Source organism: Octodon degus, unplaced genomic scaffold (genome assembly GCF_000260255.1).
Source record: "Octodon degus isolate 3935 unplaced genomic scaffold, OctDeg1.0 scaffold00126, whole genome shotgun sequence".
Classification (NCBI taxonomy): domain Eukaryota; kingdom Metazoa; phylum Chordata; class Mammalia; order Rodentia; family Octodontidae; genus Octodon; species Octodon degus.
In genome coordinates, this window is record NW_004524702.1 from 1,921,207 (window position 1) to 1,937,035 (window position 15,829).

A 15,829-nucleotide genomic window follows, 5' to 3' on the forward strand; every position below is an offset into this window, starting at 1 on the left:
AGCTATCTCCCCAGCCCTAAAAATTTTTTTGAAACAGGACCTCACAAATGGTCTATAAGCTGGCCTTGAATTGAAATGTACTCTAGCCTGCCACAAATGTTCTATCAACAAGATACAAAGTATAATAAAAGTTGAGTAACAACCTTTTAACATAGGTCTACTAATAGTGGAATTCCACTTAACTTTGCTTAGGTGTTCAGTGTTTGTGTTCTCTCATGGAATACCTTGTTGCTGTTCATCTGGTAATGTTGCCCTGCAGTGTAATTTCACAAATTTCATGTCTGAAGACTGACTGCTGTGCAGGTGAATGATACCGAGTGCTGGCCAATTGCAGCTGTGCTGTGCGAGTTCTAGAGCCCCAAGCAGGGTGAAGCAGGGATTGCCGCCTGCAGACAGCCCGAGACGTGTGTGAGCAGACAGAAGTGACTGTATGTCTACAAAACTTGAATTGTAGAACTTGAAACCTGAATTTCAAGTAGTCTTCATGTCACAAAATATTTTGAAGCTGGCTTTTGATAGTAGGAACTTAAATTTTGCATTTAAAAATTGGGAAAACTGCCTGATGTTTGCTAAGTTTTAATTTTCATCCCAATTTTTTTTTTTTCTAGGAAGATTCCAGATGTTGTACCTGCTGTAAGTGATCAGAAGCCATCTGTGTCAAAGTCTGGACGGAAGATCAAAGGAAGGGGCACCATTGTATGTGTGTTAGGACTTTCCCTTTTGCAAATTACTTCACAGTGACTTTTTTTTTTTTTTTTTTTTTAACCTGTTAGTAAAATTCTACATTTGATTTTAGGTGAAATAGAAAATTTTTGTGAGAAATCAGTTGTACATTTCATAGTTATGGGAAGGTACTGCTGTGGGCCAGTTCGTAGCTATGTTTGGATGGGCTTCAGTCTGAGATGGATGTACTGTAAAATAAGGAGGATGTTGAAAAATAATAGTATGTTGAATGATTAAGTATAGTGAATGTAGCTGTCAAAACTTTGAAGAGGAAAATTTTGTATGGGATTACAGGGGATTAGCAGCTTCTCCCAGTAGCAGCCACTCAGCCTCTTTGAGTGCCTTGTGTTTGAAATAACTTTGTTTCTAGCTGGGTGTGGTGGTGCATGCCTGTAATTCCAATACCTACGAGGCTGAGGCAAGAGGATTGCTGTGAGTTTGAGGCCAGCCTTGGCTACATAGTTGAAGACTGGCTAAACTGGATAGCAAGACCCTGTTTCAAAAAAAGAGACCAAATTTTTAAAAAGAGCTTTATTCCATCCTTTTGTACTTAATCATTGCCTCTGAGAGTAAAGGAACTTGGGTCTTTTGCCTGACTTTGTCTATCGCTGCCTGTAATTGAGGGATGTTTTAAAAGTAGCTGTTTCCTTTTGTGTACAGCGCTATCACACACCTCCACGGTCGAGATCCTGCTCAGAGTCTGAGAATGACAACAGCAGTGAAACTCCTCCTCACTGGAAGGAGGAGATGCAGAGGCTGAGAGCATACCGACCACCGAGTGGAGAGAAGTGGAGTAAAGGCGACAAGTGAGAGCTGGGCGGGAGGCACTGAGCTGTGCCTGCGATGGCCGGGTATTGCGGGCATGTGCCCTGATCTTGTACCTTCCACTAGAGGGTTACAGTTGGAGTTAAGTTGTGACCAGAGGGGACACATTTGGGGATAGTTGGTGAAAGTAGTACTCTTCAGCTAGGTAGGAGACAGGACAGGGCCGAGAGGTGGCTCAGTGAGGGCCTGAGTTCAATCTCCTGTTCCGCCAAATAAATAAATAAATAAATAAATAAATATTAAAAAACTAGATAGGACAAATGGTTTTGGGGGCTTTCAGAATTGTTTTCCTGCTACTGAATGGTTTAAAGAACTCAGGTTTAGAAATATCAAGACTTTTTCTTTTTTTTAAACTTGCTTGTTTTTTTGGTTTTTTTGCGGAACCGGGAATTGAACTCAGGCCCTTGCACTTGCCAGGGAAGCGCTTATTCTACTGAGCCATTTCTCTGGCCCCCTTTTTTTTTTTTTTTTTTAATGAAATCTTTATTTTTTGGTGTGGCCAGCTCAGCCTGCCCTGGGGGCAGGGCTGGTGTGGCATGTCGTGCTGGGGATTGAACTGTGGTCCCTGCGTTTGCCTAAGCTTGCCTAAGCAGACACTTTAGTCCCTTTAGCCATCTCTCCAGCCCCAGGATTTTTTTTTTTGACACTTACTATTTTGCATTTTATTTTTTTCAGTTTTTTATATTTTTAAAAGACAGTACAAAATAGTATTCAAACAGAAAAATTGCAAGTGATACAGGTTTCACTTAAAATAATATAAATTTCACAATATTTGTTGTAATACAGTGTTGTCTTCCAGCCAGTTATTCATATTATCAGATACATGCATGCAAAATTGGAAGAAGAAATATATAAGAAATTAAGAAGATAAAAAGTACCAACAATTAAAAACAGGAGACAAAACAAATTAAGCCTTAACTGCTTCTTTCCATAGGCCAACAGTAATCCACAGTGCAGTTGTCCAAACCATCCTGCTTACATTCATAGGTATCTCAGGGGCCAGGGAGGTAGCATACTGGCATGAGTGCATTCCTGGCAAGCACAAGGTCAGTATCAGGACTTTAAAGTCTATACTGTAGCAGATTCTTTCTTAGCCAGGAGTCATTACTGATAAATTAATGAGCAGATAGAAAAACCTGTCCTTATGTGCCCACAGACCGTTTCTTCTTCAGAAGGCCACCTGCCTCTTACCTCAGAGATCTCCCACAGTGGTTGTTCCAAACATGGGGTTGGCCCCAGGATAGCCAGTGGAAAACGTCCAGGCAGCCCTGTGTAATCCTTCGTCTTCTCTGTGGTGTCTCACAGTATGGCTGGCCGTGGGTTGAGACAGAAAGACCTGTGTCTGCTTGACGCACAGTGGTGCTGAGGAGTCTCGATTTCAGCCCTGGTGTTGCCTCCATCAGTTTTCATGTCTTTTTTTCCTCAGTTTCTATTTTAAGTAGTTAGAAGCAAGTCTGGATAGCCTCTGTGACGAGGATGGAAAACAAATCATGATAGCGTCTTCAGAACAAGAAGCTAGTCCTAACAGTTTGGGCAAGAGCTGAGAGTGTGTGGCTCAGGTAGAACATTTGCTTAGCATTTGTGAGAACCTGCATTTGATCTCTAGCACCATAAAAGATACAACAGAATTGTTGGGGAACTAACTTTGACTCTCCCTCAAAAACTACTTCCAGAAGAAAAGGGTTGTGAGCAGATAGATCCAAGCCGGGAGCTCAGCCTGGCAGCGGTGCTCTTGGGATGAGTTGACTTGGTTTTCCCATTTCTCTGAAAATTGGAACTTCCTTTCTAACTTGAAAAGTTAAAAAGCTTTTTGTAAGTGAATCTGCCACCAATTGTTATTCATCTCTAAAAGTGTAAGATTAAGACCAGGCCCGTGAATCTTTTGATTGATACTGTTTTCAGCAGGAACTGTGTGAAGGCATTGAAAGTGTGCTTCCCAGTGACTTCATATCATGTCCTTGTCTGTAGGTTAAGCGACCCCTCCTCAAGTCGATGGGATGAGAGAAGCCTGTCACAGAGATCTAGGTCTTGGTCCTATAGTGGATATTACTCAGACCTTAGTATAGCAAGGCACTCCGATGGTCACCGTAAAAAACACAGAAAGGAAAAAAAAGTGAAGCATAAAAAGAAAGCCAAAAAGCAGAAACACTATAGAAGACACAGACAGCCCAAGAAGAGAAGAGTTGTACTGTCTGACATAGAATCTTCCAAATCTTCCACTCGACAGATGAAGTCCCCCTGTGATAGAGAACGGAGGTCCCGCTCTTCCTCCTTCTCATCCCATCACTCATCAAAGAGGGCCTGGTCTAAATCTGACAAAGACGAGCAGAGCTCTTCCACACATTCCAGCAGGGATTCCTACAGATCAAAGTCTCCCTCTCGGTCCTCTTCTAGAGGGAGCTCCAGATCAAGGACTGCATCAAAATCCTCATCCCATTCTCAGAGTAGATCCAAGTCCAGATCTAGTTCCAAGTCAGGGCACCAAAGGACAGCCTCAAAATCACCAAGAGGAACAACTTCTCAGTTAAGTGAAAATAAACCAGTCAAAACAGAATCTTTAAGAGCTACAGTGCCACAAAATGAAAACATAGTGGTACAATCAGTAGTAACAGAAAATATTCCAGTAATACCACTGAGTGACAGTCCTCCCCCTTCAAGGTGGAAGCCTGGGCAGAAGCCCTGGAAACCCTCCTATGAGCGAATTCAGGAAATGAAAGCTAAAACAACTCATTTGCTGCCCATCCAAAGTACTTACAGTTTGGCAAATGTCAAAGAGACTGGCAGTTCATCATCCTACCATAAAAGAGGAAAAAATTCAGAAAGTGATCGGAGTGCTTATTCAAAATACAGTGATAGAAGTTCTGAAAGCTCCCCAAGGTCACGGAGCAGGTCTTCTAGGAGCAGATCTTACTCTCGATCCTACACAAGGTCGCGCAGTCGAGCTAGTTCACATTCTAGGTCCCGGTCTCCATCCTCTAGGTCTCGTTCACGAGGTAAGTACAGTGACCGTTCCCAGTGCAGTAGGTCATCTTCATACACTTCTGTTAGCAGTGCTGAGGAGAGACGGACCAGGAGGACACTGAGATCCAGTGGGAGAAAAAGTAACACTTCCCATAAACGGCACAGCAGAAGCTCCGAGAAGACACCATACAGTAAACATGCCAAAGGTAAAGACCGGTCTTCACGACAGAGAAGAAGGCGTAGTGAGAACAGGTCATCCACAGAGTCTTCTACAGACAGTGAGCAGGCAGGTGTGGAGGGCTCCACACATTCAGCACGGGAAAAAGGGAAGCAGAGCAGAATGGAGATAGCGAATAATAAACAGGCGAAAGGCAGAGATGCAGAGAAAACCAAAGCTGAACCGGAATACTTAGGTTCAAAAAAAAATTCCAAAGAGAATCTTTCTGATCACTTTAGAAATGGCAGTAAGCCCAAAAGGAAGAATTATGCTGGAAGTAAATGGGACTCTGAGTCAAATTCAGAACGAGATGTAACTAAAAACGGTAAGAAGCGTTCCTGGAGGTCTTCTGATAAGGAGGAAGGGGAGGCTACATCAGATTCTGAATCAGAGGTTAGTGCAGTTCATACCAAACCCAAGACAAAATCTCCAGCGAATGCGTCACTGCCCGACCATGGGGCCTGGAAATCCAGCAAGCAGCGGCCCTTGACCTCTGCCTCTGAGGGCTCAGATTCTAACTCTGAAAACAACAGAGGGAAGCCACAGAAGCACAAACATTTGTCAAAGGAAAGTCTTAAAAGAGCTCATACCAAGAAAGTGAAGGAGAAAGGAAAAGGGAAAAAAGACAAGAAGCACAAGCCTCCGAAACGAAAGCAAGCATTTCACTGGCAGCCTCCACTAGAGTTTGGGGAGGAGGAGGAGGAAGAGGAGGAGACTCACGAAAAGCAAGTCACTCCGGAGTCAAAGGAAGAGAAAGAGCTTTCTGAGAGCAGAAACGACACTCCCCACACTGAGAAAGCCTGTGATGAAGGCAGGCTCTCAGGTCAGCACAGCACAGTGAGTGCTTCCCCAGCCCTCACTCAGCTGCCCAAAGGTGACAGTAAGCCTGGCACTTGTTCTACGGCTTTAGAGCCTGAGGATGAGGGGGCTAGTGTGCCCCGAAATACCCAGCATGAAGAAGGTACCCCAAATGGAGCAGAGGGTGTGCTTCAGACAGATGATAACATGGAGATCTGCACACCTGAGAGGAGCTCCCCAGCAAAGGGAGAGGTGGCGTCCCCTCTGGCTAGTTCAAGGCTAGGCGCCCCACAGATGAGTGGTGTGGAACCAGACCTGCACAGGGAGGCTCCTGAAGCAGACGGCACGAGAGAGGAAAGCAGCACGATGGAGAGCAGAGCAGTGGGAGAAAGGGGGAAGCCAGACAGCAGTGCAGCCTGTGGCAGTGAAGGTGCTGGGAAGAGCGAGGCAGCAGGGCGGAGCCAGGGCAGCCTCTTGGATAACAAATGGAAGCCTCTGCAGGGTGCGGGGAACCTGTGGGCGTCCCCTGCTTCCACAGCCGGTGCCACGGAGGCAAAGACCCTGGCCGTGGGACCTGAGATGAAACCCCAAGGCTTAAGGATAGAAATCAAAAGCAAAAACAAAGTTCGCCCTGGGTCGCTCTTTGATGAAGTAAGGAAGACAGCACGCCTAAACCGGAGACCAAGAAATCAGGAAAGTTCAAGTGACGAGCAGACACCTAGTCGGGACGGTGACAGTCAGTCCAGGAGTCCAAGTAGATCTCGCAGTAAATCTGAAACCAAATCCCGACACAGAACCAGGTCCATCTCCTACAGTCGCTCCAGAAGCCGCTCGAGAACTTCCACGTCATCGTATAGGTAAGCAGTGTTCATTTTTCTTTTGTTCCCCAAAGGGGCATGTGTTCCTCCTTAACTGGGGAATGTGTCACAGTGAGGGACAAGATTATAATCTCCAGGTATCTATAATGGGACTGAGGGCATAGGCAGTGAGGATTTCAGGAGAAGAGATTTTGGCTTAATTTAAGAAACTACTGCTATCAATGAAAAAGAAGTCAGTTGTCTGATTGTTGGTGGATGCCAAAGATAAATGATTTAAAGCTCGAAAAAAAAATAACATAATGGATCTTTTTGTACCTGTCATCTAGTGTAAAAAATAGAGCTCTGATACACCAGTACCACCCTACTTTCTCTCTGCCCTCCTGGAATTAACCATTATTGGAAATTTGTGCTATAATTTTCCTGCTTTTCCATCTATAAACCTTTCTCTGTAGATGGTCTTACTTTTGCATTTCTGAGATCTTTTATAAATGAAAGCCTTCCCACGTGAAGGTGTTGTCCGAGGCCCTTCTCACTCAGCGCTGCGGGCTGACCTGCGTTTCACTTCCACAGTTGGATCTTGCCTCGCTCTGGGTTGGAGCTGGTGCTGTGTGGCCCTTGCTGTGCTGCAGTCAGTGGTGGCTTTCCCTTCTTCCGTTCTGTTGAGTTGAAGCTGCACTCATTTCTAGTTACCACATTAGTGGTGCCAGTGCCACAGCCACTGCCCAAAGGTTATAGGCGGTGTCCCTCCCTTGGTGGTGTCCGTAGTGCCAGTGTAGCAGAGTGATTGGTACACTGGTGTTTTCACACACTCTCTTCACAGATCAAGAAGCTACTCCAGAAGCCGGAGCCGAGGATGGCAGAGCCGAGGCCGCAGCCGCAGCCGATCCTACCGAAGCTATGACAGCCACAGGTGGGCTTGTAGGGCCTGGGGCCACTCCTCCTGGGTGCTCCTCAGTGGGATCTTGTCAGAGTGGGCGGAGGCTGCCACTCCCTCTTCAGCCCTAGTACATTTACCCAGGGCACACTAGTCGCCTAGCCCAGGTTAGGGAGCAGCCCCAGGAGGATGACGGGGTCCTGAGGAGGGGTGTCTGTGCTCTGCTCCCTGCGTCTCCGCCTGGGACTGTGAATGTGTGTGAGGCTGTGACTTCACTGTACTCGTTGCTGCCTATGTGTGGAGCCGTGGCCCACTGCCTGCCTGGGTCAGAGCCTTCCCAGTGACTGTCTCATGCATGACTTGTGAGGATGGCCCAAAGTTTCATCTTTCTTACGAAATCTGGTGGGTTTTCAGGTCCTCGAGAGGACTTTGGATGGGAAAGTAGTTCCAGGGTGCCCCCGGATGGCTGAGAACTAGTCTAGACTCTTATGAGCCTGGTCACTGTCCCCAAGATGATGTTTTCCCTGTGGTCCCACAGGACGTCCAGCAGGAGCAGATCCAGGAGCAGCTCTTACGACGCCCGCAGCAGGTCCAGGTAGGACAGGATGGGCGTCCCACCAGGAGCAGAGTACAGAGACCCTTCTGGGGCGGAGGGGTTTGTTATCTCATTGCCAGTACTGGTCCTGGAGCCCAGCACCTGCCCTCTGCCACTGGCCCTAACGTGGCATTTCTCATTCAATAGCTTCATGCCTATTTTTCTCCTCAAATCATAATATTTCTAAATGAGGTCTTTTTGAGTTTTTAATCTTTTGGCCCATTTCATGCTGATGAAAAAATGACAATGGCAAATTGTGCCCGCAGGTGTTTGTTAGATATAATTGCCTAGTAAGGTCCATCTGAGTCACTCAGACTCGGTATTAGTTTTGCATTATTTTTCAGTGCAGAAGGGCTAGTGAGATAGCTCAGCAGGCCATATGCTACACCAGCCCTGCCCCTGGTGTGCTCAGCAGGCCACTGAGACCGGGTGTGGTGACACACACCTGTAATCCCAGCACTGGAGAGGCTGAAGACAGGATCACTATGAGTCTGAGCTGTGTAGTGAGACACTGTACCAAATACATTTTTAAAAAAATGTCCTCCTCAATGCAGAAAGAAATGCTTTTCTCTTTAGTGTGATAGGTCTAACAGGGGCAGCTGCTGTACCTGTGTCCTCATGCTGTCACCGTGTGCCTGTGTTCTAGGCTAAGAGGTAGTGAGTGGGAATACAGTTGTTGAATGGGAAAATTGAATGTGTGCTGTTGCTGTTAAAGCAGGTCCTACACTTACGACAGCTCCTACAGCAGGAGCCGAAGCCGCAGTCGAAGCCAGAGGAGTGACAGTTACCACCGAGGCAGAAGTTACAACAGGTGGTCTAGGTGGGTCCTTCTGTCATTTCTATTTTATGGGGGTAGGGGAGCCTGATTTTTTGTGATGGGGTCGAGCTGGGTAGCCCAGGCCGGCCACAAACTCATGAGCATCCTCCTGTGCACTGAGGTTACAGGTGTGTGCCAGCATGCCTGGCTAAGGACCCCTCCTCTGGGTCCCTGGAGTTACTGTGGGCTCTCAGTGCAGCAGGCACTGACTGCTCGTAGGGAGAAAGCATAGCCTTCCAAGGCCAGGAATCCTTCCTTCCTGCATGTTAGTACTGTAGGCAGCTGCTGAAAGTGGCCTTGGCATTAAGAGTTGCCAGGTAATATCTGCTGGATTTTGTTTGCATTCGATCTCAGTGAGTTTTAAACATTCACCAATCATTGGACATACACTTCCTTAGGAAAGATGAAAGAAAAGGCCACTACATTCCAGCCACTTCCTAAAGTCAGGCTACTCGATTGCAGTAGCCAAGTTGCCAGTTTTTAAATAAGATAAAAAGTAATACAGGACACGTCATAGCCATTGGCTTCCTGGTAACATTGAAGTTTCTTTTGTCAGTGTAGTAGAATAATTTTTGTTTGTATATTGTGGTTTATGTAATATTTTGATTACTGCAGGTCCCTGTGGTAACGTTGGAACTAACCCTTTCTGGTGGCCCCTGACACTGCCACCCAATCCCCATGCCTGCAGGGCTTCTCTGTGGTGGTGGTGTGCTTGGGCATCTTGGTTGGGGCGTACAGCAGGCCTACAGGGCCCTTGCCTCAGCCCTCTATCTTCAATTCTTGACCCTTTCCTTTTGCGTAGAGACACACGTGTCCTTTCCATCTCTCTTTGCATCCTGAAATGACCAGTTCTCACCTACTTTGAGGTCTCTGCTGCATCCTACCACCCCCACCAGTCCTGAAACATCCTCTTCCTTACCACCATGGAGGCAGCCGCTGTGTCCTCATTGGAGTCCTTGTTGCCCTCGCTCCCTTTCTTGCCATCTGTTCTTTATGTGTGATCCATGTTGGCCATACTTGGTCTATATTTGTAACAGTGAGACAGAGTCTCACTATGCAGTTCAGGCTGGCTTTGAACGTACTGTGTAGCCCAAGGTGGCCCCAAACTCTTCTTCTGCCTCAGCCTCCTGAAGGCTGGGATTACACGTGTGTACCACCATGCCCGGTCTGTGGCTGGCTCTTCAACTTTTTCTAAGCTTACTGCACAGCTGTGACCATAGGCAGGTCCTCTTGTCCCATGCAGACGTACCCCCACCTCTGCGAGGCTTCCGTTTGGGGCCTAGGCCTTCAGTAGAGCTATGTCTGCATCCCGGGTCTCACATGCCAGCCCCACCCCTGGGGCAGGCTCAGCCAGGGAATGAGTCTGGGTGTGGTGGCGCAGGCCTGTAGTCCTAGCCCTGGTGAGGCTGAAAAGAGGAGGATCACTATAAGTCCAAGTTGGGTAATGAGCCCTGTACCAAATACATAAATGAAAAAAAAAATTTTTTTTTTTGAAAAAATAATTGAAAAACAAAAACCTGTGTGTGCATCTCCCTCTTCTCAGGCAGTCTAATCAAATATTGGGTCTCATCTGAGATACCACTGAAAATAATTCTGCTCACATGCATGAGTGTATTTCCAGTAAAATTCCCCATGCTGTGAGGTTTGTTTTACCCTTGATGTTGTCTCCAGTTGTGGTTTAAACACCCTTGAGAAGTGACTGGTATCGCTAGTCATGGTGGTACACGCCTGTAATTCCAGCACTTGAGAAGCCAAGGCAGGAGGACTGCCACAAGTTCAAGGGCAGTCCTCGCTATATAGTGAGATCGTGTCTCAAAAACAAGAAAGGAGTGAGTGGCATTGCCACAGTGGGAACCGTGTCCACCTCTGCGCTGGGTGGTCAGTAGTGTGTGGAAGCCGTGGGAGGGCTCCAAGGGTAAAGAGTGAAGACCTCTGTGCACCCTGTTCTGTTCTGTTCTGCTCCACAGGAGCTGTGGATCTTACGGCTCTAACAGTGAAAGTGACCGAAGTTACTCTCATCACCGGAGCCCCAGTGAAAGCAGCAGATATAGTTGAAAATGACCTTTTTGATATAAATTATATTTCGTTGTAAATATCTGATAACTTAAAAGTTTCAGAAACTGAATGACAGTCTGTTGTACTTACTACTTTGCTGTCAGAGGTGACTTTCAGAGAAAGACACTTCTAGTCACTCCTTTGTATGAACGTGTAGAGGAGTTTAAGTATGGATGTGTCTCTTAGAAATATTTTTATGCCACGTTTTACAGTAGCCAACTATGGAATTCTCTTTTTTTTTGAATCAAGGAATTGTGAGATTTATGTAAGTATAATTTGTAATATTATTTTGGGTAGACTTTTTCTCCATCTCAGTTTCCTTAGAACACAGATTCCTTTTGCCCGTTTTTCAGGTTTTAGCATACTTGCTGCCAGAGAGCTGTGTGGAGAACCGCCCAGGGCGGAAGTGCTTGTCCCAGTCCCGCGGCCTTCTCAGAGCAGGCTGCCCGTGGCTGCACTGCTGCCGGCTGGTGGTTGTCCTAAGTTCCTCCACTGCCCTGAGGAGAGCCTGTTGTATTTGCTTTTCACAGAAGTTTAGGTGGTAGAGAGCACTCCAGTCCAGCTTCTTATGCCTTGGTGCTTCCTCGGTGCCTTCTGCTGCCGCCTCTTTAGGCATTATCCTTTGCTCCATAGACGAGGATGATGTGGGGGAGGTTGTTTTTGTTTTTTTAATTCACGGGCACCAAAAATGGTTTCTTCTGCGCTGTCTTCACTTTGAATGTGGAAGGGACTTCTCTCAAGCATGGTTTGGGGTCCCCTGGAGCAGTAAGAGTGACCTAGGGGCTTTGTGACCTCCCTGCGCTGGTCTGCTGCACGTGTGCTTCTGGAGGAGAGGATTGAAGAACGTCCAACAGCAGCACCAGAACGGTAGCTGCCGTCAGCCCACAGACATTGTGCAGGGCTGGGTTTAACCCTCCAGGGAAGGGGCGTCCCATGCAAAGGCAGGCTGCTCTGACCAGTGTGCTTTCTCTTTTCTGCTGGGTTCTAGGCCAGCAGAGTGAGCCGGGTGTGACACAGGACACCCAAGGCAGAGCCCAGGGTTCCACAGAGATCCTGTTCATGGCTTGGGATGGTTCTTCTAAAAATAAGTTAACCTGTAAAAACTGGTGTAATTTTTTTCTTTAATCTTTACTTTGAGGTTTTTCCCCAAGTGTACTTAATCACCTTAGTGCCAATTTAATCCAGGTAGGCAGGAGAAATTCCTGTCAAAAGTCTGGTGCCGCAGTCTGCCCTGCTGCCCTAGGCCTCTGCCTGGGAAGTAGCGGAGACCTCAGTTGTGGGATCTGACGCCCAGAGGATGCAGAGGTGACAGTGGATGCGTTACCGCTGTCCTCCGGGCTGGAGGGAAAGCTCTGTGCTAGAGCTCTCTGGGCTCAGTCCTTAGCACGAGAAGCAAGACAGCAAAGCCATCACCCGCAGGAGGGACCACTTGTGATCAGGGCTGGCAGGCACTTGGCTGCCACCGCAGTAGACAACGATGCATCAGGGAACAGGACAGAGTCAAAAATGAATATAGAAAGCAGTAGGTAATTCATATGAAGGGTTTTCAGAAGTTGCCTGCAAAGGAGGATACTGTTTTAATATAGCACTTGTTGAGGAAAAAGGCACTCAGAACCTGCATAGAAACTGCCAAATCCAGTGGGGTGAAGAAAAGTGACCTGTGGCAGTGTGTTAGCTCTTTGTGGCCATGTGTGACAGATGAGCCACCTTAACGGGCACCCATCTGTTGACTGGGTTCTCTGCTCATTGTCTCCAAGGCAGAGGGTGGGGGACTGGTGGCGTTGTCCTTTTGGAAGGCCCAGCTTCCGGGCTCATGCATCACAGGCAGGCTTGGCACCTTGCTGCTCACCAGCCGACGGCCTCTCCCAAGGCTTCTTGGTAGCTCTGTACCCTGTCTGCATGGTCCCCTCATCCCCAAGCCAGCAGTGGCCCCTGGAGTCCCTTGCTCTGATGCTTCACCTCTCTTTCTCCTATCTTAAGGGTCCATGTGAATTGCATTAGGCCACAGAGAAGACCCATCCTAAGGCCAGTTGTGCATGAGTCTCATCAGAGTCTCATTGAAGCTGGGGGTGGGTGAGAGTTTTACCTTGGAGGGGAGGCCCTGGAAGCCTGTGTTTTTCCATGGAAAGGGTGGCCCTGCTGCAGTGTTGGACTTGTGTGTTTACTAAGTGAACTATTGAAGTAGTTTTTCTTCCTACAGCAGATTGGTCTGTATTTTGAGGTTATTTTTTAATACTGAATTATGTTGTGTAATGTGCTTAATAGAAAATGCATTATTGAACTGTTTTTGTAACATTGTTTACTGCAAATAAAATAGCTGAAATTGTTCAAAAAACGAAAATACTTTTGTACATACTACCAATGTCTAATTTGTATACTTTTGAGCTGAATTTTCCTGAATGTGAGGGGCCTTGTAGGAATTAAAATGGACCATTGGTCTGAGTCTGTGCGGGTCTGCGAGTCTCTGCTGTCTGCAGCAACCCTGGCCTCAGCTCGTCTCTCTGAGTGGGCAGCAGCGAAACCCTGAGTCTCCTCCCGACCTGGCCAGGGCGAGGCCTTCCCTCCTGCTCCCCTTCCTTCTCTAGCTGCACTGTGTGGGCCCAAGTGGTGCTGGACACTCTGGTCCCTCCAGGCTTTGTCACCTGCACACAGAGCTCTCCACCATGGAGGGAGGGCTGTGTCCCCCTCATCCCCTCAACGCACGTCCCCATAGCTTCCACTTTTGAGCAGCAGCTTGCCATACTGACTGGCATGTCGCTGACAGAGATGGGTACACAGTGATGTTTTCTCACATGCGCGCGTGCACAAGTGCTTTCTTGGTAAATGCAGCCCACTTCCTCAGGCAGTGAATTTTTTAAATTAACAGCCTCCCAAGTCAGGCCATTTGTAAACTGTCACTGCAAGCTTTGGTTTATAGTAATTGTAGAGGAGGAGCTAGGTGCCCTGTAAGACGCTTGTGCTCAGCCTGGGCCCTGCCTGCTGGGTGCAAGGCCAAGGTAACTATGGCGGCCACATGGGGAAGGCTTTGGGAGCTGCTCTTCGCCAGGGGGCTGGCACAAGGTCACAGCCATGCTCACTTGCTTCCGTGCCAGGTTTGGAGCCAGAGACAAGCACTTTTGCCTCTTGGAGACCCTCAGCCCCATGTACAGCCATGACACGCCAGTTCTGCAGCCCGTAGGAAGAGCCCATGCTGCATGTGGAGCCGTGCCCGCCCTTCTCAGCCCTGGTGGTGAAGGGAATGGGCAGACCCGAGAGGATTCTGCCCTGCAGGGGCCAGGCCCCTTGAGCTCCAGTGAGCTCAAGCACAGATCCTGCCTAGAAGGGTGGATAAATATTCAGAACCAAGTGGCCCCTGCCTTGCCTCCAGGCAGGACGGCATCCCTGGAGCCAGCAGGGCAGGAGGGGATCCTGTGGGCTGCCAGGGAGGCCTTGCTACCAGGCTGCAGTGCTTGGGCTGCAGAGGAACTGCAGCCTGCAGCTTACATTAGGCCCCGCCCCACTTTGGTGGCCCGAGTGCCAGGCTGCAGAGCCAGGACAACTCCCTGGGTCTGCTGCCACCCGCCAGCTGTGCAGCTTGAGACCGCATGCACACTGGCATTGCTAGTCTGCTCTCCCTTCTTCCCCAGTCCCCAGCTGTCAGGGAGGAACTTGAGCTGCCTAGGGACACTGTTAAGAACTGCCAGCCTCAAATGTGGGAAGGGCCCTTGCCCTGAGGCCTTGGCAGCACCTCCACATGTCCCTCCAGGAGGTGAGGGCCCAGCTGTTCCACACCCAGGCACTGAACTGCAGGAACTCCAGTCCCTGCTGGCCTTGAGGGGTGCCCCTCTTCCATGTGCAAGCCCCTTTTAGAGGACTGGTTGGGGCCACTAGGCCCCAACAGGCTCCCAGAGCTCAGGCTCTGCCTGGGGCTCCCCAGCCCATCTGCTGCAGGCCAGGAAACAGCCAAGGGTGGGGTGGGGCCTTTAGGGACGCTGGGCCCCCATTTCTTCCCCCCTTTGCTTAACCCCTCCTCCAGCCAGACTGGTAGCCAAGGCCATTCCCTGGTCACGTTGGCCACACACCACACTTCAGCTGGATGGTTCTGCAGAGCTCACAGGCATTACTCAGGGCTCCTGCAGGCCTGCTCCTGGCCTCCTGACCAGGCATCACTCTGGGCCTTGTCTCTGTCCAACCAGTGGATCCACAGTCCTTGCCATCTCCCAGGTCAATGCCAGGATCCACCTTGAGTCAAGTGAGGTGCTGGAAGAGCTGGGAGGGAGTGCACAAGGGTACATGGTGTCCCCACCGTCGTCCCCAAGTGTGTGTCCTGTGCACAATGCTGCCCCTGCCCTGAACCTGTCTGGGTCACAGGAGACCATGGGACTGTTCATGGCCTACCCAGGGCCCGCCTCCTCCATTCTCATCCTACAGCTCAACATGCGCCCTGCCACCCAGGCTAAGGTGCCTGCCGGGCTCCTGTAGCTGGCCCAGATGAGCTGAAGGAGAGGGGTGGGGGGTGGGGGTGGAGGGGCAATGCAGTCAGTGGGGGTCGCAGAACTACCTCTGTGTGATGCAAGTCCTCAGGGGCCGTCCAGCAGTGGTGCCCAGCTGTTCATCCCGTGGTCCACAGGCCCTCACCCACGACCCCATCCTACTGCGCGCTCGCTTGTTGGGCCTGGCCCTGGTCTTCTGCAGCCTCCTGTCAGCATGGCCAACCCCCTACCCCCATGGGCGTCCGTCGCTGCCAGCGCAGCATTCCGAAAGCCTGGCTGCCTCTCCCGCAGAGGCCTGGCGGGGAGGCCACAGCAGGCCAGCTCCCAGGCTTGGTCGCGGCGGGGGCCTGGGCCCCAGCCATTCCCCCGTGCCCCTTCTCAGACATTCAGTGGCTTGAACCTCGCGGCCGCGGGTTGGGTCTTACGGGACCAGGGCAGCAGCTGAAGCCACCAAGGTAGGACGGGTTCGAGAGTCCGGGACCCGACTGAGCCTCCGCCAGGGTGCGGCTGCTCGGGGAGCAGGTGGAGGGCGGCGGTGCCGCAAGCGGGGCCTGGCAGTCTCCGCCCCGCCTCCCTCCGGGTGCAGCTGCGGGCGCCAGGGTTGGACCCGGCGAACTCCCCGCAGCCGGGATCCTCGCGGGGCGGCGCTGCGCCCGGGCGTGGGCCGGGCCGGG

At 49.7% G+C, this 15,829-nt stretch overlaps 1 protein-coding gene across 4 annotated transcripts in view; it reads left to right on the plus strand.

The window, feature by feature from the left end:
• Positions 1 to 12,743, plus strand: part of Nktr (natural killer cell triggering receptor) — a 46,729-nt gene extending 33,986 nt beyond the window's left edge. For 2 of the 4 annotated variants that reach the window (XM_023700710.1, XM_023700711.1), the window contains exons 9-15: positions 609 to 696; positions 1,384 to 1,529; positions 3,454 to 6,381; positions 7,163 to 7,252; positions 7,755 to 7,811; positions 8,527 to 8,631; positions 10,596 to 12,743. In XM_023700710.1, the coding sequence (XP_023556478.1) occupies positions 609 to 696; positions 1,384 to 1,529; positions 3,454 to 6,381; positions 7,163 to 7,252; positions 7,755 to 7,811; positions 8,527 to 8,631; positions 10,596 to 10,683 (3,502 nt within the window). In that variant the 3' untranslated portion in view covers positions 10,684 to 12,743. The remainder of the gene's footprint in view (positions 1 to 608; positions 697 to 1,383; positions 1,530 to 3,453; positions 6,382 to 7,162; positions 7,253 to 7,754; positions 7,812 to 8,526; positions 8,632 to 10,595) is intronic. The other 2 variants (XM_023700709.1, XM_004640752.3) reach the window with 2 other exon arrangements.
• The last annotated feature ends 3,086 nt before the right edge of the window (positions 12,744 to 15,829 follow it).